Consider the following 21,753-nt stretch of genomic DNA (forward strand, 5'->3'; position numbering starts at 1 on the left):
TAAGAATTTAATGTTCTAGGCTTATTCAAACTGTATGCATGGCATTGGCAATTCGGACCATGCAAGAATCTGAACAAATCAAATATATTTGCATGTACGCAGCATGCATTATTAGCATTCATTTGAATTGATACATCTGTAATAGTTTGTGTCCTATTAATGATATATAGAACCAACAGGAAATAACCTCTTTCCATAGAAGAAAAGCTGGGAGGTTTTGTCCCCTTATTGTTGTGATTTACAACGAAAACAAATCTGTGTCTCATTCCATCTCCTAATTTTACAAACCATAATAAAGAAGCCTACTTCTCTAGCACAAACAATAGAGAAAATGAGCATGAATTTGCTCTTAGTCCAAGTAGAAAAGAGTCACAATCTTCCGCATATTTTTAGCCTCTTGACATGTTTCCATAAGCAGCCTGCTATCATGGAATGCAAAGCAAATGACTTGTTGTACACGTGAAATGATATCCATATTGCACAGCCTGCAGTTTCACCATAAAAACAGCTATAATTTCCTACTTATATATATATATAAGCTATAAATTCCTGTGAAACTCAGAGCTTGATCAATGTTGCACAGAGCTTGCCCACTTATGTGAAATCCAGCTCTCAGGTTTTGCCCAACTGATATCTTACAACATGCAACTTTGGCAGGTTACAGTACACGGGAAGAATGCAAAATAGCACCAACCAATATAAGAGGCCGTCAATAAGTTCAGATTCATTCATTTGTTTCTTGATTGAAATATTAATAGTGGGAGCCAAAAAAAGAAAGAAAGAACAGAGCTATTACAAACCTGCTGGCTTCTATCAGAGGTAGATGATCATTGTGAGGCTTCTCTATCACATTCTTCACCTGCAAATATCACCATTTTTTTTTATAGGTAAAACAAAATTTTATTGATACAAGAAAATAGGCGTAGCCCAAGTACAGCAAATGCCACAAAAAGTTATCCCAACAGTGTCCATTTTTTCCTCTCAATTTTAACTAAACTATCTTTTTTTTGATAGGTTTAACTAAACTATCTAAGAATTGTTTAGAAAAGTCAAGACCATAGTACCTGATTGACAAAACTTTTCTGCAGTTGTTAACAAAATTTCAAGTCAAACAGTCACTATATATTACGGTATTTATTGTCCAAGTAGGGATGTTCAGTGTGTAGGTTTTTGTGGTGTACTACATTTTTTAGGCTAGTATTGATAATGCAACAAATCTAGAATTTGATTATTTTTTCATAGGTATTGCGGGAAAAATATAAATTATCGAAGAAATTTACTTCAAGAAATTATGAAAAATATTGATCAAGCACATCAGGTAAGAAACAATGCCAAGTAATTAAGAGACAATTTGTATTTTGTCTATCTGATGGTTTGTTTAGAAACCATGAAAAAGCTAATGGTTAAACGATTTGTTTGCAATAGATGAAGGATGAACGTGATGCATATATATAACCAAACCCTTACTTTTGACAATAATTCCTGGCTCTCAGGAGATTGCTTTTCCAAACTTTGAGGCAAAATCACCGTAAGTAGCTCTGGTTTCTCGGCTCTTAAAGCACCTCTGATGACGGCTGAATTAGTTCCAGATGCTCCAGACGTATAAATGTGATTTTTCTGCAAGTTATACGGCAAATCAGAAATAGCATGAGTGATGCAGCAAATAAGTAACATACAGTATACAAATATCTGATGTACTCAGTGGGTACCCACAAAGCCACACACAGGATACACTGGCTTTAAATTACAGCATCTTACAGTTATAACCATAGCATAGCTAAGAATCTCGATAAGTTCTTGATGCATGAACCCCATATTCCGTGTCCCAAAAAAGCCAATAAATCTTGGCCCTTGCTGTTGAATGGCCAATAACTCCTGCACAAATTGGGGAAAAAAAAGAATGATCAAAGAACTCAAATTTTGAGAACAAATTCTAGGTACTGTAAAATCAGCACAAAGGAGAAAACTAGGTGTGGTTAGTGACTTAATAAATAATTGGGTAGGGGCAGGATGGTTGGATAAGTGCTGGAATTTTTAGGATTCTCATTCTCACCACTGTCACCTAGATGAGGTCAAACTCAAAGTTTCCATTTGATTATGCACATGAGTGAGAGAGAGAGAGAGAGAGAGAGAGAGAGAGAGAGAGAGAGAGAGAGAGAGAGAGAGAGTTGGTTTGGAGGATAAACTGCATAGTGTATGAGGTTGAGAAGTAGCCAGCAGGTAAGGAACCCTAAACCAAACACACATGTGTCTACAAAAGAGGCAATCTACATCCCTATTTGGGGCAGGGAAGCCTTGGGTACTTCCTTTAACTCATTCTGAACCTATTCTGGTCCTACCCCTGTACCCATCTCATTCGCCATCTAAAGTGTCCCCTTCTTTATTGCACCCCCACGGGGGTAGGGGTGGGGGAATCATGATCAATTGTTCAAATGGTGCATAAACCGGCCAAAATACTTGTTTACCTAGGAAAATGTCAGTGCCAGATTATGGGGTGATAAACTAGGCCAATTTGAAAGTTTTTAAAAAGATTCATGCAAAAGCAAGCCTCCACTTGTAATCATTTCAAAGTCATACCATCAAAGTCATCTAATCATTTTGAATAACCCCCTACCCCAAAAAATTGACTGGAATTTATCTTTTTGATTGGCATGGGGTGTCTGGAACAGCATCCCAACTAATCCCAGGGGCATTGACTGAAAATAAATAACAGAATTTGTTAACTGAAGAAACATTTTCAAACGCAATAATTACATGCCTGTAAATAGTCTACATCTGGAACAGGTTTAAACTCTGATAGCAGAACTGCCCCTGATCCTTCTACAATAGATTGAGCTTGTGTTGGAATTTGATTGCCAGCCTCTTCATCTGAACCAAACATGCGGATCACATTCTCATCTTCACATTTCCAATTATCCATGTCCTGATCTCTTCTCACTTGTCCACAAAGCCACTATACCAGTACATAAAACAGAGTCCCTGATAGTAAATGATTAGTGAAAACCTACTGCCCATAAGAGTGATAATCATACAGGTTAAAGCCAACATGAGCTTTGATTCACGTTGATAGTGGAGTGATAGGCTTACAGCCATTTATCAAACTGATCATTTCCAGACCAAGAAAGTTTAAAGGGGAGCCTGATTCATCCCTGTAAGTTATTGTGCATTGTAATAAAGACATAATTACATCTCCAACTGTTTGGATAGAGTTCATATATGGAAAGAAAACTTATAGGTATTAACATTCCAGATGTAGAGAATTCTCAACTGTGCCATAAATGCAGATACATTAAGGCCCATGACTTGGTAAGCTTCACCAGGACAGTAAATCTACCATCTTGGGTTGTCCTTGATTGAACAAGTTACGATCATGATGACAATAATAATGATTATGATGATGATGATGATGATGATAATCTGCTGAACAATAGTTTAGTGCACAATGCTTTTCTCGTCTCCCATCCCCACCCCCCAAAAAATCATCTTTTTAATAACTCAGTCCATCATGCCTTGAGTAAACAAACCCACCACTCTCATCTTTGTGATTCTCTCTCCTACCTAAGTATCGAAATTTCAATTTTCTTAATGAGGCATACTCTAGGACAATCAACAACACATCTAAAACTATAAGTGCTAATTTTTTATTTTTTTTTGAAGGGAAGAAGTCCAAGAACGTGTGTATGACTTAAACTATCAATTTGAGTTTTACGAGATAGGAATTCCTCAATATGAACGTAAAATGCAAAAAGAACACAACAACGGATATCCTAACTTCAAACCAAGAACGATTAAACAAGTCGCAATAAACAGCCTGTCGAACATATAAAACCAATACCTGTTTAATTATCGTAACTCCATACATATTAAAGACAGTGCGCATTAAATACCGTGAACCTTCAATCGCTCAGAAAAACAAAACCCAATTTTTCATATCCTCATTATAAATTAGCAGATAAAAAATTTATTTCAGATGGAAGAGAGAGAGAGAGAGAGAGAGAGAGAGAGAGAGAGAGAGAGAGAGAGAGACAACAGAATGCAATGAATGAACATAGACCCATTACAGCCTATGCAATCAAGACAATAGCTAAGGATAATAAACTCGCCAAAGCTACAAAATTTACAAACTTATGCGTCCAAAATAACTACGATATCCAACTCTTAAATTGGCCTACTCTGAGAGAGAGATACCGGTGGTCTGGAAAGAGAATGTCCGTGTTTTCGAATACATCTGTGGTGAGAACCAAGAAACGATAAGGATGAAGGAGAAGAGGGAGGGTGGAGACTGATACTGGGGCTTGCAGAGTAAAGGGTTTTCAGGGGTTTGCACGAAAAATCCGGTGAAGAAGGGGAAGATAAAGAAGTGGCGGTCGTGGTTAGAGGCGACAACAGTCTCAAAGGTGAAGGTGGAGTCATTCTTTCAGTTTCAGGCTCTCTATTCCCAACTCAAAACTGTTTTGGTCAGCCTTTTCTTTTTCTTTTTCTTTTTCTTTTTCTCAAAGGAAAATATAGTCGCAGAGAGAGAGAGAAAGCGAGAGAGCTACACAGAAAATAGGGCGTTTTTTTTTTTTTTTTTTTTGGTCCCTGGTGTTGGAACATTTGGATATAATATATAGTCCGAGATATGAAAGGTTTCGGAGGAATTTAAGATAAAAATGAGTTTCGCTTTTCACATGTGCTTTTTGTGTTCTTTATTGTTTCACTTGTAAATATTACCCTTCAAAATTTTATACCAAAAGAAAAGGGACAAAGGAAATCTCACAACATGATAACTGAACATCAAACTTACAATTTAATAATTTATAGCCGAAACCCAAAATTATATTTAACAGAGTTGATGCTACTGCACAATAAATTAATAAAAATATTATGTATAGTTATTTTTATGTATTTTATTAATATGATTGGCTGTATCATTTTTTTAACATAAAATAAATATTTTAATTAATCATATCAATAAAATACTTGTAAAAATAAAACAAAAGTAGCTGGATATTTCAAAACTTAATCAACTTATGAAGTTTGTGCTTAAAAAATTATAAAAAGTTATAATATTGTTGCCAATTATTTCATCATAGTTGAATGAAAAGCAGCCTTTTGTTGCATGTAAAGCGTATGCCAGAGGGCAGTTCTCCAACTCTCCTTTTACCATTCATTTGCTGTTCATATGCCCTTTACGATTTTTTGCAGCAATGATGTCAAGTCTTCGTTTGCTATTGGCTTTTTGCTCCTCCTTTGGGTAAACGAGTCCGACAAAGTGCTGTTTAGAAATTTTCTTTCTAGAGAGATAATTCCATGTTCAAATCTAAAGTAAAAAGTAAGAGGTTCAAACCAAGAAGATATTTTATTGTTGCAGTTCTTTCTTTTTTAAACATCATTAGGAACCCAACTCCTGAGAGCTTCAAAACAAAAGGCTCTTAAATAGATGAGATACCAGCTCGGGCATTTCGTATCCATTTGCTTTGCTGTAATGTCCAAGGTTTTAGCTCCGATTCTCATTCGTTACAGTTGGCTGACATTTTTCCAGGTCATCCTAGCCTCTAGGTACTGCTAGTATAACCATCGTTAGATGGTTGTGGAAATTGAGATTTCTCTCTCATGTGTACCCGTAGAAATTCAGATTTCTCTACCTGTATTGGTGATCCACAGAGAAAGATATAACATTAAATGTTCGAGTCGGAATCATGTTGTCTTGAACCTTTAAACGGTTAGTAGTGTTATTGTTGTGTCCACATGTTCTTTATCACTTTTCAAATGATAGAGAATTTGAAGGACACCGTCATGTTATAACATATGCTGCAAATAGATATTTTGGAGAGAATTGATCGAATAGAACATATTGAGTAGCCAAAATTGGCAATGAAGATGATTGCAGCAGGAGAAAGTGTTCTGTACTTGAAGATCTATGATCTTTCAGTCTCATGATGGATGCTAAAAATATAAATTTGGAAGAGAACCAATTTGTGTTCATTATATAGCAATAAGCACCATTACAACAGGACTAGATCTCCCAAAACTGCAGTACCATAAAGAGCCAACATCTTCTGTATAAGAAAGGAAACAAAAACTCCTCTACCAAATAGATCCAACATCTAATGTATAAGAAAGGAAAAGAGACCATCCAGAAATAGACAGTCATATGTCCCATCTCTTTTTGACCCGGAACATTAATGCCGAAGACTTGATGTCATCTTGCGGCACTTGGAGCATTAATTGAACTTTCATCTTCATTGGAGCTGTCTTTGCTTTACCAACTTCATCCCCAACCTGAAACATGATCATTGTGAGGCCAGAGAAAAACTGAGCTAAAAGTTCTAGAAAAAAGGGAAAAAAAAAAAAAAAAATCTTGAACCGAAGAATTGATGAGCCCTTTAATTTTCAGAACATTTGGAGATTAGAGAAGGGTACAGCAAAATAATGTTCAGAGCTGTAATTACCGCTTAAGCTAGTGCCTTAAAAGAAGTATCTAAATAAAACAATCTCCACCAACCATCAAGCTTTCTTTTCTTTGGGTACTCGTAAAAATAAGCAAGTGATCAAGAGATATCATAAAATTATCCATTGAAGAGTCCACACTCCTAACTCTGTTTATCTTGAGGGACCGGTGAAATCCACAATTTTGGAAGGAAAGAGAAAAGGAGGGATCCTCTCATTTCTCTATCCTGGATATTGTCCATTCCTTATACTTGACATAGTGTACAAGTGACCACTAAGGTCATATCCCATCTAAAATGATTCAAGACTAGGCCATCTACTTCAGATAAGAACAACTAAGATATGCTATTAACATTTATAATGTAATGATCAACTGGCTATCATATATATAAATATATATATATACACGCACACACGCATCAATCAATCAAGAAAGGCAAGTACTTGCACCAAGGTCCTTTGGATCAATTGGCAACACCTTCGTTTCTCACTAAGAGAACCAACGATCGAATCCCCCCTCCCCCATGTATCAAAAAGAAAGGCGAGTACTTCTTAAATTATACGCAATACCACCTAGCATCTTCAACCATCAACAAAGAGTGCCAAGTGCAAAATATATCAACTATCCATACAATCAGAACTAATTAATACTTAAAAAAAACTATTAACGCTACCATAATCAAGGTTTTTTTTTTTTTTTGTTTTGTTGTCGGAGTGTGGGGAGAAAGGAAAAAAATATTAGAAAAGCAAGGCAGAACTCAGTAAAAGCCATGTGAACTACCAGCAATGCACAGCCTTCTCACATTATTACACATCTTAGTAGCAACACTATGGACATTGATTATCAGACAGCATAGTAAGTAAGATTGCTCTTCTGAAGGATGTGAAGACCTGATATCTGCATTCTCATCATAGTTATTTTAAACATAACTCATTGAGAAGTGATTCTAAACATAATTAAGACATTGGAGCAGCAGCACAGACTATTTGTGACCTCAAATAATTGAGTGATGCTCAAAACCAGCATGACTATGGTGAGAATATAATCAGCTTTGAGTTCTTTATCCCACCCAACAAAATTAGAGAAGAATTAGGATATCTTCAAATACGATAAGCAATGAAGTCTAGCAAATAATAGCACTTACCCAAAGAGAAGCCCAACCAAGGCGCACCTCTGAATCATAACCAGACTTAAACTTTAAGTCCTTGCCATATGTGTGCTTGTACACCGCACTCCAGAAGTTGGAATCAAAATTGTACAAGTAGCTGGCCATTAAATTATCAGAGTGGATCAAAATTTGTGTAACCAAGATGGAAATCGTTGGATGGAGTAGAACCAGTAAAACTTGATGTTCAATGAACAATGTGCAATAAAGAATTTGAGAACATTCCCCAATACCATTTAAAAATTTCTATTCCTAACTTCTGGTGCAATTTTAACATGAATTTTATGGTCAAAAGCCTAAGAAGTAAGAACCACCAAAACAAATGAATTGTTAAGCATTAGTTTATTTAAATGATTTCATTTTATAAGTAAATATAAATCAAGCCCATAAGAATTCATAATGTCACCCTCCACCCCGTACTTAGGGGGAAAAAACACCATTTAATTTATGACCATGAATTCTGTGCCAGATATATAGATACTAAATAGGATAAATTACACCGATATCCTTCGTAGTTTGGGAAAGTCTAATGAATTTTTTTTTTTTATAGGTATGTGGAGAGAGAGAGAGAGAGAGAGAGAGAGAGAGATAGACAGACAGAAAGACAGAGAGAGAGAGAGAGAGACAGAGAGTCTAACCTCAATTTGTCTGAAGGACCAAACCGACGCTTGAACGCAAACGACAATGCATTTGAAGGCAATGAAATGCTTGGGATGAATGACATTTCATCATCCTGCAGTAAGTTCAAAAGTTCATTACCATACTCTGAAAAAATGAAACAATTAAAATGATGGAAAAATAAACAAAGAGTTAAATTCAAGCAACTGCAGCGTCAAAATGGAGCCGCACAGTATCACACTCCCAATCATTGGGCACTTGTATAAAATGGAATCAGGAAATAAGAAGTCAAATGAAATGCATACCTTGAAGGCGTATCTTAATTTCAAATCTTCGTCCATAAATTGAGCAGTGTAGACTCCATTCAGAATTTGGCCTTTAAGAATCCCATTTATAGACAACATTGGCCTTAATTCCTCCTCTGCTCTTTCCTCAACCGATACTTCGCCGAGGGGGAATTTAAGGGTTGCTCTTGGCTACAGAATGAGGAAGGACATCAACCACCCCTAAAGCCAAAACTTCAAAACTTGGCTCAAATGAGAAGAGGCCACAAATTTTGCCAAGGAATACTCACCATGCCCACAGATGGAACCATAGATGACAATTCTAATGCATAACCAGGTTCGGCAAGGTTTGCAACCATCGAAAGCTCTCCTTGTTGTGCCTAAAAGTGAATGACATCGTCAAGAGATGGTATAAAAACCATAGATAGTTTAGATAAATTACGGGTATCCTACCAAATGAAACAAATTCAGCCATTACATGGAACAGCAATAAATATATCACCTACGTTTCCAATATGGTAAAAATCAAGGTTAAAACTTTAAAGCCCAAGGACAACACATTGGTTTTACATTCGAAGAAACTCTTGAAATGAACAATAAAGATAATCAAATCATAACCACATCGGCGATCCCTAATCCCTTGGACGTTAGAATCGTGGGCAAGAAATAAAGATCTCCAATTTTACAATAAAAATGAACCAACATATGCCTTCTTCACTGCAATTTCCAATTCCGTGAGGAATTGCATCTTAAATACTTGAAAAAAAAATCCCACAACTCAAAACCACACATTAAATACTTTGCCACCACATTAAAGAATGAACAGGGTCAAATAAAACCCAACCAGGCATCAATCTAGAAGACTTCCATATCAAGCGCTCAGAAAGAAACAATCCCATCTCCCAAAATCAGTTAATATACCGAAAAACCATAATTGTAGACAGAAAAGATAGTGTTTTGGACCTTGACATCGTGGACAGCTCTAAGCTGCAACCTGGGGCCGACCTCGAGGGAGGCCTTGAGAAGGGCATTCTGGTCCTCCACATCGTAGTGGATGGAGAGGTGCTTGGAGATGAAGCTGACTTGGGGTTCGACGATATCCCCATTGGTGTGGTTCTGGAAGGAGAATTTGAGCTTAGCAAGCTTCTCGTGGAACTTGCAAGAGATTTTGTGGAAGAAAACAGAGCTGTCACTGTCGAACTCAGAGGTTACTCTTATGGGCGGCCTCCGAGGGAAGGTGAATGCGGGTTTGGTGGGTAATGGTGGTGCTAGAATTGGTGGGACGATGTGGTTGGGGCTCGGAGGGGGAGGGGCTGTGGCTGAGTCCGCCATTGCTTCGTTTGTAATTTGAAATTCTGGAATGAATCCAATCGTTAGAATTTGAACGAATCGGTGGGGAAGAGAGAATATGTAAATTTAGTGGGGTTCTGATTTTGGAGGCGGAAATGGAAAGTAGAAAGTAGATAGAGAATGGCTGATTGTTTCTATTGTGATTCATTACCAAATGCTCAGACCGCATTTTCAAATTTCAAGGGGTCAGCAAAATACAAATTAAAAAGTGGAAAAAAAATACATATCAATTTTGGTCTGGCCCATGCAGGTCTCGAACCTGCGACCTTCGCGTTATTAGCACGACGCTCTAACCAACTGAGCTAATAGGCCACTTATCCATAGAAATAGATAATAAATATTTAGATTAAATATACTTTAATTTCCCTAAGATTCTAGCCCAATAAAAAAAAAGAAAGAAAAAGAAAAAACTGAACTTTGTTTGTATCAACGTTAACAATCACCATTGGGGTGGCTTCTACTTCTGGACCACCTTACCCTCACGTCACCTATTTTAACGGAGACCTCTTTGAGCTCTTCGCCCAAAGTAAGAGAGCAAATTTTACTTAAAAAGCATCGGAATTAAGAACGACAGAGAAAGGTGGTGAACAATGCAGAAGAGACGGGAGAACGTTTAAGCAAGGCAAAGAAACGAGTTATATTCATTTGCCTGTTTCTCATGTTTTTGTTTTTCACTTTTTTATCCCAAATTATCATCTCAAGTCCTAACGACACCCACCAATATAATTAAATTGAAGAGTGATGCTACGTATGATTATAAAGTGCATAAATACTGTATATTTATTTAGAAAATGATTAAAATTTATTATTAAAAAATTAATTTATTTTCATATGAATCTTACATTTATTCATTTTTTTTCAAAATGATTATACAACACTTATATACTCACGACCGTAACTATCATTTCTCTTAAATTGAGATACGATTGTGATATACCCAACCAAACTAAAATCTTATTCTGATTAGTCTTAGTTCAGTTGATTTACACCATTTGGGATTTGAGAACTGGTTTTCAGATTCCAAGAGGTGAGGGAAGAGAGAGTAGTCAGAGGCATAAAAAGGCATACATATGTAATGAACAGTACTTATATTTTGCAATGTCATTTCTTCACTCACATTTAACCACAAGTATTGGTAAGTCCCCACTATTTTAGTTTTCCCTTTTTCTAAGTTTTTTTAAAAAAAAAAAAAAAAAACAAAGGGAAAGAAAAGAAAAGAAAGAAACCAAGAAAGGAGAAGAAAAACCATTTTGTCTCTTCTTCACTCAGATTTACTATTTGGTCTCTTCATCAATCATCATCTTTACCGGATTACATGAATAAAAGGAAGTATTCAACTTAGGCTGCTAACTCGACCCTCTACAATGGGATTGATAGCCCCTGTAAAACCCTGCCATCAACACCACACGAGAAGACGTTCCCTCCCCCCCCAGCATACACTTGCAGGCACTGATACAAGAAAACCCTGTTATAGTATGTAGAATGCCACGTAATCAAGCGATATTCACAGTGACTGGCTTTCCCCGACCCATAGCAAATCCTCTCGTGCCGTCTGGCATTCGAGGTCCAGGAGGCTGCTTGGCTACAGTTGATGGCTCAATATTGACTATATTATTTGACGGGGGAGTTCCAACATGATTTGCACGATTATTGACATTGTGGTGGTATTGACCCCGCCCTCGTCCCTTTCCCCTGCCCCGGCTACGACCTCTCCTCTGCCCACCATCCTTCTCATTGACATGCTCATCCCCCTTCAACAAAGAAATTAAAAAAAAAAAAAAAAAAAAAAAAAAAAAAAAACGTTATCGGGAAAACAATTGTACTTTTTGCTGGGCAACAAATAGACAGCAAAAGAAAAAGGAACCTCGGGAGTCGGGAAGCAGTTCATGAATATAAAAGTACATCCCCATATGTTCCAATACATTTTAAACATGTCACTTGACTATTCGAAATACTCTATACAATGCATCTCAGAGGCCTCGGAAAGAAGGTGAGAGAGAAGTTAGATGATGCATATGAAGTCGGTGTATGTATATGTTAATAATCCAAATATTGCACGCCATGTCATGAACAACAGTCAGCCAGAATAGGGAAAAAACAGAGCAAGTCCCTCCCATTTTGTTATAGGTACAGCTGAGACTTATAAAAAACAACCCAGTATCTGTTCTTCTCTAGTGACTAGTCACCAAATTACAATCTAAAGCACTTGGTACTAAAAAAACACATCATTTTTTATTGTGAAAGAAATTCAGTAAGAGAAAAGAAAACTTTGTGATGAATGCACTAAATAAATACAAAAATGCAATAAATAAAAGACAGTCTGCTCCATTCAAAAATATATTCCTAAAAAGCTTGAAACCAGACATCTCTGTTGAAAAAGTTCTCATAGATAAATAATTACTAAAAACTATTTCAGCCAATACCCTTACACTTACTGTATGTTCATGCGGATGGGCATCAGATTGTTGGTAAGATGGCTCCAATTGTCTATCATTTTGTTGCTGATCAGTCGTGGAAGTATCATCTTCCTCAAAGTTTACTTCCCCATCATGCCCCTTTTTTCCTCGCGCTGAAGAAGGTTTTGACTGGGAATATAAAGTTTGAAAATCAATGGACTAGTCCAGTAACTGAATTAAGTAATTCATCTTTTGAATGCAATAAATTATACCTTTTCTATAAGGAATAAAATTTCATTAAAATGAGCAAAAGTGCAAGTGTGATACCCACATGATAAGTGATAAGGGTAGGTGGCATATAGGATCCCACATTGTTTGGGAATAAAAAGTTCTTACTCTTTATAGCGATTCAATAGGACTCCAATTATATCATTGACTAATCATTTTGGAGTATAGCCCATGTAGTTTGGGCCTTCCATTGGGGTGTTACAAATGGTATAAGAGCCTATCCCAACTAAAGTCGTGCCACGTACAATGGATTGACCCGACGACGACGTCAAGAATTTATGGTAGAAAGATTGTGATACCCCATATAATAAGTAATAAGGGTAGGTGATGTATAAGATCCTAAATTGCTTAGGAATGAGAAATTCTTGTTGTTTATAATATTTCAAAAAGATTTCAATTGTATCATTGACTAATCCTTTTGGAGTATAGAACATGTTGTTTGGGCCTTCCATTGAGACGTTACAGCAATACTTCATCATACATCATAAATTTATTCCAGAAAGTATTTAGGTTGATATGGAAATCATTTCTGGTCAATGAACTGGCCTGCTATTTTTAGTTGTTAATTATTATTTTTGTTCTACGGGCTATGCATAAATTGCTAGATACACTGAAATATGAAAAAAGAAACAAAAGCCAAAAAGATAGAATAAGTCGTAAATAGAGTTATGGTTCAAATTCAATAGACAAAATGGATGAAATTGGTCTACAATGACAGCCAAACGAAAGACTTTCTGAGGATGTTTATTCATCCGCTTGAGACTTTGAAAATGGGTTGGTTGAACTTCAAAATTCAATCATTAAAATTGAATAAGCAAACCATTGAATTGGATCCGCAAATAGAGAATGAATAAGAAAATAATTCAGTATTTGGCATATACCGTGCGTCTAAGCATTAAGCGGACCCTCAGGCCACTCCTCCAGTTTCCCTCATCATTCAGATCTACAACCTGCAAAAATAGAGTTTATATAGCTACAGTGAGCCAGGGGGAAAAATTACAGTATCAAAAAATAAAAGTACTCACTGCTTTCTCAGCCAGCTCAACAGATTCATATTCCACAAACGCATGCCACTACATAAGAAACAAAGAGTTTGGATATTAGCCTTTTACATCCAAATGATATTGATTTAAAAATAAAAATAAAAAGAAGAGTTGGATCCATTCAGCAATGTCAATCATGGACGACAAGAGCAGACATATAAATGGGGCATCACAACAAATACTGTAGTGCTACAGTAAGTACTAACTAATGAATAGTGCATGGAGAAGCTTTTTTAAAGCCCAGTGAACCAATAGATTATTGCAGCATCTGCCCAGATTTGCTAGTGAACTGGAAAATAAAAAAACTAATCTAAAATCTGAATCATTTGTAAGAACATCTTTAATGAAGGAAAGTCCACAAGTTTTGTCCCTCAATATTAAAATATACTTCAAACCAGCTAAGTCAAAAACAGAAACCAACTCCATGAGATGGGAGCCATAAAGTGATAAGAAACAACACAACCACTCACCCCTCACCAGGCCTCCTGATACCAGAGCAGAACACTGAAAAAAACTTTCCATGGGATGGAATCACTAATAGTTACGTCACCATAACCGATGTAACATACACTTAAAGTCACCCCGTTTTTAAAGGAACATAGAGACATACATTATTGTAGTTCCATTTACTTTCAGTCCACCATGTGGCATGTTATAATGATAACTAGAGAACTGTGATATAACCCTCGTAATATTTTATTCATTAAAAATGGCATAGCCAAAGTCAAAAACCAATATCATTTATAACAAAATGACGCCACCTAAAAGGTAATGAAGAAATATTAGAAGCTTAACAGAAGAACTGCCAAAACTAATTTGCTTCAAGGCAGTATGCTTGCTCACATACCTTGTTAGTGAAAAGCATACTATCAGATTTTCCTGATCTGGATGCTGAAGAAGCTCCGCCATTGGAGTTTTGTGGTTGACAGGTACGAATTGTCTTCACACTGCCAAAGGAATAATCAACATGCTATATACATTCTAGGATTATTACTAATAAAGTTCTCAACAAACAAGGTACTGAGTTTAAAAATAATTCTGGTAGATGGTCTTGGTACCTTCCCACCGTTGAGAAAACCTTCATTAGGTTTTGATGGCAATGATCCTCGGGCAAGTTTTCAGCAACAACTATGCGAGACTGAGGATCAAAAGAAACAACAACAAAGCTCATTTTTTGGGAATTTAAGAACCATCATTTTGATCAACAATGATCAAGCATGAAACTTGCAAGCAATTGGCAAGATAAAGTGAAAACTTTGCAGCAAATACATATTCAAAAATTGCTCGACTGAAAAAGTAAAAGAAGAGAATAATTTTGTGAACAAGGAGGCCGACCATCTCTGATGACAAAAAGTAAGATTAGAATAAACAACACAGTGAATAAAACATACTTGCAACTCCTCCATATCTGACTCAGTCAAGGGATGCTGACGTCTAACTTTCTTTCCATCCTCACTAATTACCTTCGGAGCATCAAGAAAAGATTAAAAACAGAAATAAGTTGATATATAGTGTAAACAAAAGTTTAGTTTATGAGGTGTGAGTGTATGAAGGAACTAACAAGTTTTGAAGAGTTCCGCAAAACAGTTGCCAGCTGGGAATGACTACTAGTGAGAGCCTTGATCTTCTTGAAAGATGCAACAACAGATATAGGCACTACATAAAGACAAGATTAAAAAGAAAAGGAATTTAAAATGATTGATTAACTTCCAAAACAACACACTAAGCAAACTCAAATAATTTATCACCCTGTAACAGCAGCTTCACCAGAAATAGAAGAAAAGTGTGTAAGCATTTGAGCGTATTGGTGTGCTTGCCCGTGCATGAAAATGCAAAACTTCATAGCAAATATTATGGTAGAAATAAAGCTTACGGTAGAAAGCAGATCAAGTATAAAGTAACAAGAATGGTACCAAATCCTTCAGGATCTTTGTTTATGAATCTCATCAAATGATCAGTTGTAGCCAGGTTTAAATCACTGAAATAATACTCCACCTGCAGATTGAGATGTCATACAGAGATCAAAAGGAAAGATCTGGGTCAAAATAATGTTTAGATTCTAGACGTTTATAGCATGAAACTTGTAATTTGAAAGAACAAATGGACAGTACTGAGAGAACAGAAATACTGTCTCAATAAGGAATCTTATAAAATCAAGCCAATTTAATTGTCCAAAACTATGATTTCAACTAAAATTATCTATAAAAAATAATCATCTCATTCAATCCCTCTTATAGAAAAATCCCAAACAGGTTACCTGCTGTACACAAGGCCGTCTACATTAACTTTCTAAAGGCACCAACAAAAGTCCAAGAATACCATTTATTGCATCTGTCTTCTCTCCAGACAGACTTAGCAAAAATGGAAAATTATGAAGAAAAAATATTTGGTCTCCAGATAGAACAATATGGCATCTTCAGACAACCTTAAATTAAAAGAGCATCACCATTATCATTAAGATTGAAATGTTCCCTATTAACAGTTACTAAAAGACACCTGTGATCGTGCAACCCAGTGATCAAGGGCAGGTTTCGGATGAGCTACAAAAAAAATCATAGATTCAATTCTGCACTAGAAGGCCGCTAGATTACTTGAAATGTCAGATCCAAAGAGCACTAATTGTAGCTTTGACTAATTATTTTAAAGTATAAACTCATATGTGGCTTGAGATTTCCTTCGGTAACTCAAATGGAGCTTCATGGAATAATTATTGAAGCCCAGCTCCACCTAATAAGGAACTGATGTGAGGCTTGACATTCAATCCACCTTTATCATTCTCCCACCTAATGTGGTATTTAGCAGGCCATCAAATTCAACTTAGCTGTGGGAATAACACAACCTTCAAGTTAGTTTAAAATTTCTTTGGCTTCCCCACATTGACACAAGGTGGGTATGCAGTACAATTGGAAGCCCTTATGTTGTTTTTAAATGATGATTGCTTCTATAAGAACAATTATCTTGGAATTCTTTCACCGGTTTCTCTACATCTGTAACAAGGGAAATGCAATTTTGCGATCTTTGCAACTACAAAGTTTGCATCAGTGTTGGTTCTATGGCCTTCCCCATTGCTGATGTCATTGTGCCTGTTATTTTGCGTTGGTTCGAACTCTCGGATGGCTCTTGATACTAAGGTATAACTTGGTTGAATCATGTGGCCATTGCTTGAAAGGCATTCCTCAAATCCTTTTTTTTTTTTGACAGCTAGGAAAGATTTTATTGATCCACGTAATTAGGCAAAGCCAGAGTACACAGAGAGTATACAAAAAAAGCTTAATTACAAACTATGTGCTACGGAAAGTAGCATAAAAGCCATTAAAACTCGTTCTATTCAAAACAATGGAAGAAGCCCAAAGCAACAATGTATGAAAGAAAAAGTTCCTAAAACCCTCCGGGGAGTGTTCCCTGTTGTCGAAACAGCGACTATTTCTTTCATTCCATGTCCACCACATTAAGCATAGAGGCACCATCTTCCAAACAGTTGCAATGTGACGATTACCCTGTATCCTTTTCCAGCATGACAATAAATCTATCACCCTCCTAGGCATTACCCATGCAAGACCAAGCCTAGTGAAGATTTCATTCCATAAAGCCTTGACTACTTTGCAATGAAGAAGTAGGTGATCTACTAATTTGCTATCGTGTTTGCACATAGAGCACCAATCTGTTATGTAGAGGCCATGCTTTTTCAATTTGTCAATAGTCAGGATTTTCCTATGGGAAGCTAGCCAACCGAAAAATGCAGCCTTGAGGGGAACATTGCTCCTCCAAATGCACTTCAAATGCACTTCCAAGGGAAGGCATTGAAGGAGTGAGTCGTTAATGCCTTGTAATAAGAACAGATTGAAAATTTCTTATTCCCTGCAGGTGTCCAAAGTAGTCTGTCCTCCCCCCCTACCTGGTTTTTCAGTGCATGAAGTACACTATAAAAATCAGCAATGTCACCCACTTCCCAATCCTGTACAACTCTAGTGAATCTCAAGGACCATTGCAAAGAATTAGTGGAAATGGTCATTTTGTCAGCCACCAAGGCATTCTTATCTGCCACAATTCTAAAAAGAGAGGGGAAAGTGGTATTCAAAGCAACATCACCACACCAAATATCATGCCAAAATCTTATTTGTGTGCCCCTTCCCACCTCAAGTCTGAAATTACCAAGTAAGTCTTCCCATCCATTCCGAATGGATTTCCAAACTCCCACACCATAAGCCCCTCTTACCTCATTAGAGCACCAGCCACCCACAAGCTCCCATATTTAATGTCTATGATGTTCCTCCAAAGGGCATCCCCTTCCTAATGATACCACCATAGCCATTTTCCTCAAATCCTAAATTTTAGAATTAGCTTCTCTCAAAACTTGAAAAACTAGCCAGCTTTCCTTCCAATCATGAAACTCTCTGTTTATTCATGGCAGGATCTAGGGTTATGCCAAATGTTACATGTCTTCTTTACAAGGGACAGTTTTTTTTCAGGTAAACGTTTATATTTTATTAATAAGAATAGGCTTAGCCCAAGTACATAGGGAGTATACAAGAGTTAACCCTATTTACGAGGGAGAGAGAGAGAGAGAGAGAGAGAGAGAGAGAGAGAGAGAGTCATGAAAGTCTAGGCCATTAAAATCTACGGCTTTGGCCCAAAGAAATAAAGTATTAACAAACAATGATCTAATCTCCTCCAATGATCTCTCTCTGTCTTCAAAGGCTCGATCATTGCGCTCCTACCAAATGCACCAAAGAATATATAAAGGAATCATCTTCCACAGCTTAAATTTGTGGAACACCGCCCATACTAGGCCAACATGCTAGAAGTTCGACCATTGTTGTAGGCATAACCCAAGCTAATTCTACCCTTTTTTTTTTATAGGTATAACCCAAGCTAATTCTACCCTTTTAAATACATCGATCCATAACGCTCTAGCGATCTCACAATGTAGAGGAAGATGATCCACTGTCTCACCACTTTGTTTGCACATGCAGCACCATTCCACTACTATCACCCCACATCTCCGTAGATTATCCGTCGTCAAGATATTTCCTGAAAATGTTTTCCAAGCAAAAAATGCCGCCTTAGGACAGACCTTGTTTCTCCAAATTCTTCTCCATGGGAAATGATTATATTTGTGGTTGTGTGAGCCTTATAGAATAAACAAACTGAAAATATTCCTGTTCTGGCAGGTGACCACCACAATGCATCAGCTCGTTGTAATCTCGGTCTCACGGAATATAGGAGTTGGAATAAGCTTACAAAATTACTTACTTCCCAATCTTGGGCCACCCCAAGTGAAATTCACATTCCACTGAATTAAGTCACTATCCAACTCCAAGAGGTACACACTGAAGCTTCTTTCTCACACGTGAGTGGGAACACTATAAGGAATGAATGCTTGAGGGCACTATCTCCACACCATATATCATGCCAGAATTTAATTCTTGTGCCATCTCCCATCACAATTTAACTATTGTGCTTCCACATACCCACTCCATAGACCCCACTTACCTCCCTAGAGCACCAAACCCCCCCACCCCCCAAAAAAAAAAAAAAAATCCTCCATATTTATAGTCGATTACCAACTTCCAAAAAGCTTAATGTTCCATGTTTTTTTTTTTTTTGATAAGTAAACACAAAGCTTCATGTTCCATGTTATAACGCCATAACCATTTCCCGAGTAGGGCCCTATTGAAAACCCCCAAATTTCTAATTCCCAAACCGCCAGAAGATATGGGGGAGTATGCCTTATCTCACTTGACCAGCTGGAATTTGAATTCATCCCCAAGGCCACTCCACAAGAAATCACGCTACAGTTTCTCAATATGTGTTGCCACACTTGCAGAAATAGGAAACAATGATAAGAAATATGTAGGTAGATTAGAGAGAGTACTTTTGATTAAAGTAATCATTTCACCCTTCGAGAGGTACAAACGCTTCCAACCTACCAATCTTTGTTCTATCTTCTCAATTTCTGTATCCCAAATAGATCTAGCCCTGGAAATGGCCCCTAAAGGAAGGCCAAGATAATTCATAGGGAGAGAGGAGACCTTACAACAAAGGATATTAGCCAGCATTCAGATGTTACGAACGTTGCCAGCTGGAACCAACTCTGATTTGGATAAGTTCCCTTTCAATCCCAATACTGCCTCAAAGCAAAGTAGTAGTGCCCTTAGTACCTTAATCTGATTTAGATCTACCCCGCAAAAAATAAAAGTGTCATCTACAAACAACAAGTGTGAGATGTGAATAGTACCTCGATGTCTATCACCCACTGAAAATCCCTCCAAGAACCCCCTATTAACCAGCGTTGAAATCATTTTGCTACACGCCTCCATCACTATGACAAAGAGAAGTGTGGACAATGGATCTCATTGTCTTAGACCTCGGGAGCTACTAAAAAACCAACTACGCAACCATTCACTAAAACTGAGACCCTTCCGTCGAAATGTACCACCTAATCCATGTACACCACCTCTCCCCAAAACCACATCCCCCAAACAAGTACAACAAGAAATCCCACTTGACATAATCATAAGCTTTCTCCATGTCCAACTTACACATAAGACCCAAATTGCCAAATTTTAATCCACTATCTTGACATTTGTTAGCAATGAGTACTGAGTCCAAAAAATGACATTGCGGTAGGATAATTAGGGGAATCTGAGGCCACCTTTAATAGGATAATTCAAGGAATCTTGAGTCATAAACAAACATAAGTTTGTACAATAATTCTAAATTTGCTTCAAATGAATAGATACATGAGTATCTAAAAAATAGATACATTTAGAACATAAATAATTAATTCATCCATGAATTCCTTTGTTCTGCCTAACCATGAACTTCATATAACTAACTATGTTCATGAACTTTATAAATGACATTCATGAGTAATTCTAAGTTCATTTCCTATGAAAATATGTTTGAAGTACCTAAAGTCGTGTATTCCATCTAACCCTGAGAGACGATCAATGTTTACCGGTGTTGACTAGCTAAAGAAGCACACTCTTTAACTCTTCATATACGCTACAGTCACTACATCCCAAAAACAGAAATCTTTATATAGGCAACAGTCACTAAAATCCCAAATCTTGAATTCACCTGATTCAAAATCTTCTGAGTAGATTCCTCAGATAGCTTGTTTTTTGAGGAAGAAGTGGGACCTTGATCGGACTCAATCTGAGCTTGGTGGTGTTGGACCGTCACTTCACGCTCTCCACTGAAACCGCCGCCGCCATAGTACTGATGATGCGGATGCGGGTGGGGATGGGCATGGTACTGAACCGGAAGGCGGTGAGGGGAATGGTGGTGATGGACAGGGATCACGTGACCAGGCGACACAGGCACGTGACCGTGAATCGGGACATGAAACGGCGGGGGAGGAGGTGGAGGAGGGACGAGGATTCGTGGGGGCTGGGCTGGAGGCCGGGCGGTGGGGACGAACTCGGGGGCCTGGGCGTTGAGCCGGCTGAACGAAACATTTCGAGACAGTGATGGATCGGAGGAGTGAGACGAAGAGGACTCCAAAGAATCTAGGGCTTCTGAGGCCGCCGATTCTGGGGCCATTTTTCGTGTTCTTCTTCTCGTTGCTATCTAGGGTTTTTGTTATTATTATTATTATTATTATTATTTTTAATTTATCTGGGGGGAGGGTGGGAACTGTGGAGAACCGAGAATGGAGAGCCCCCGTAGAGGGCGAGGAGTAGAGAGGAGTGACAGTGGAGAGGTTTTCTCAGGCCTCCAAGGAGTCCCGATGCTCGACAATTTATAGAGGATTCAGATTGACTTCCGATGGGACCTACTCTGGGGCCCAGTTACTCTCTGTATCATCACGTACGCGCCTACTCATTGAGTTCTGCTTCCGTCTCAATTTTTCTCTCTGTCGGGTGATCCAACTCCACTGAAACCTCGTTTTTATCTCTCTCCTTCTCCTTTTTCTTCTTCTTTTTTTTTTTTTAAAAAAAATATTTGTTTGGCCTCAATTTTTCCGAAATTTATGTAAGGTAAAATATTTTATGATTTTCTGATTTAATCACCAGACATATGCAGATCTCATCATCCTAAATATAAATATTTTTCCGTGAAAAAAGTACAAATCTCAACATTAAATAGTGCAACATCAATTGACCCTAAAATCATTGAAAAAAAATATATATAATAATCTAATTCCATTTAGAACCCGAGACAGATTCCG

At 37.4% G+C, this 21,753-nt stretch overlaps 3 protein-coding genes and 1 non-coding gene across 5 annotated transcripts; all 4 read right to left on the reverse strand.

The window, feature by feature from the left end:
* Positions 1-70: 70 nt before the first annotated feature.
* LOC122300801 lies at positions 71-4,570 on the reverse strand. 2 transcript variants are annotated; one of them, XM_043111693.1, is made up of 6 exons: positions 4,189-4,570; positions 2,759-2,953; positions 1,759-1,875; positions 1,468-1,617; positions 801-859; positions 71-485 (listed from the first exon to the last, which is right to left on the reverse strand). In XM_043111693.1, exons 1-6 carry the CDS (start codon positions 4,411-4,413, stop codon positions 350-352), a joined length of 882 nt encoding a protein of 293 aa, XP_042967627.1. In that variant the 5' UTR covers positions 4,414-4,570; the 3' UTR covers positions 71-349. The 2 variants fall into 2 exon arrangements, with proteins under 2 accessions (XP_042967627.1, XP_042967628.1); XM_043111694.1 differs by having other exon boundaries at positions 2,759-2,979; positions 4,189-4,322.
* Positions 4,571-5,947: 1,377 nt separating this feature from the next.
* LOC122300800 (outer envelope pore protein 37, chloroplastic-like) lies at positions 5,948-10,021 on the reverse strand. Its single transcript, XM_043111692.1, has 6 exons — positions 9,464-10,021; positions 8,791-8,880; positions 8,522-8,692; positions 8,237-8,331; positions 7,578-7,698; positions 5,948-6,264 (listed from the first exon to the last, which is right to left on the reverse strand). The coding sequence occupies exons 1-6, from the start codon at positions 9,830-9,832 to the stop codon at positions 6,133-6,135; spliced, it is 978 nt and encodes a 325-aa protein (XP_042967626.1). The 5' UTR covers positions 9,833-10,021; the 3' UTR covers positions 5,948-6,132.
* A 67-nt stretch (positions 10,022-10,088) lies between these two features.
* On the reverse strand, positions 10,089-10,162 carry TRNAI-AAU. Its single transcript has one exon. It is a non-coding gene; the product is annotated as a tRNA-Ile (tRNA).
* A 921-nt stretch (positions 10,163-11,083) lies between these two features.
* LOC122300805 (la-related protein 6B-like) lies at positions 11,084-21,309 on the reverse strand. The gene is made up of 10 exons (XM_043111700.1): positions 20,661-21,309; positions 15,491-15,572; positions 15,139-15,233; positions 14,969-15,040; positions 14,636-14,715; positions 14,425-14,524; positions 13,560-13,607; positions 13,416-13,484; positions 12,286-12,435; positions 11,084-11,601 (listed from the first exon to the last, which is right to left on the reverse strand). The coding sequence occupies exons 1-10, from the start codon at positions 21,123-21,125 to the stop codon at positions 11,344-11,346; spliced, it is 1,419 nt and encodes a 472-aa protein (XP_042967634.1). The 5' UTR covers positions 21,126-21,309; the 3' UTR covers positions 11,084-11,343.
* Between the last annotated feature and the right edge of the window lie 444 nt (positions 21,310-21,753).

Source organism: Carya illinoinensis, chromosome 2 (assembly GCF_018687715.1).
Source record: "Carya illinoinensis cultivar Pawnee chromosome 2, C.illinoinensisPawnee_v1, whole genome shotgun sequence".
Taxonomy (NCBI): Eukaryota; Viridiplantae; Streptophyta; class Magnoliopsida; order Fagales; family Juglandaceae; genus Carya; species Carya illinoinensis.

Bases quoted from the DNA above. Each gene is read 5' to 3' on its own strand.
- LOC122300801 (XM_043111693.1), bottom strand. From the start codon at position 4,413: ATGACTCCACCTTCACCTTTGAGACTGTTGTCGCCTCTAACCACGACC. The intron at 2,954-4,188 runs GTATCTCTCTCT...GTACTGGTATAG, and splicing joins ATTCTCTTTCCAGACCACCG to TGGCTTTGTGGACAAGTGAG. The intron at 1,618-1,758 runs GTAAGATGCTGT...TATAACTTGCAG, and splicing joins GCTATGCTATGGTTATAACT to AAAAATCACATTTATACGTC.
- LOC122300800 (XM_043111692.1), bottom strand. From the start codon at position 9,832: ATGGCGGACTCAGCCACAGCCCCTCCCCCTCCGAGCCCCAACCACATC. The intron at 8,693-8,790 runs GTGAGTATTCCT...CTCATTCTGTAG, and splicing joins TGGTTCCATCTGTGGGCATG to CCAAGAGCAACCCTTAAATT. The intron at 6,265-7,577 runs GTAAGTGCTATT...ATCATGTTTCAG, and splicing joins TTGGTTGGGCTTCTCTTTGG to GTTGGGGATGAAGTTGGTAA.
- LOC122300805 (XM_043111700.1), bottom strand. From the start codon at position 21,125: ATGGCCCCAGAATCGGCGGCCTCAGAAGCCCTAGATTCTTTGGAGTCC. The intron at 15,234-15,490 runs GTACCATTCTTG...GTCTTTATGTAG, and splicing joins CAAAGATCCTGAAGGATTTG to TGCCTATATCTGTTGTTGCA. The intron at 15,041-15,138 runs GTTAGTTCCTTC...GATGCTCCGAAG, and splicing joins TGCGGAACTCTTCAAAACTT to GTAATTAGTGAGGATGGAAA.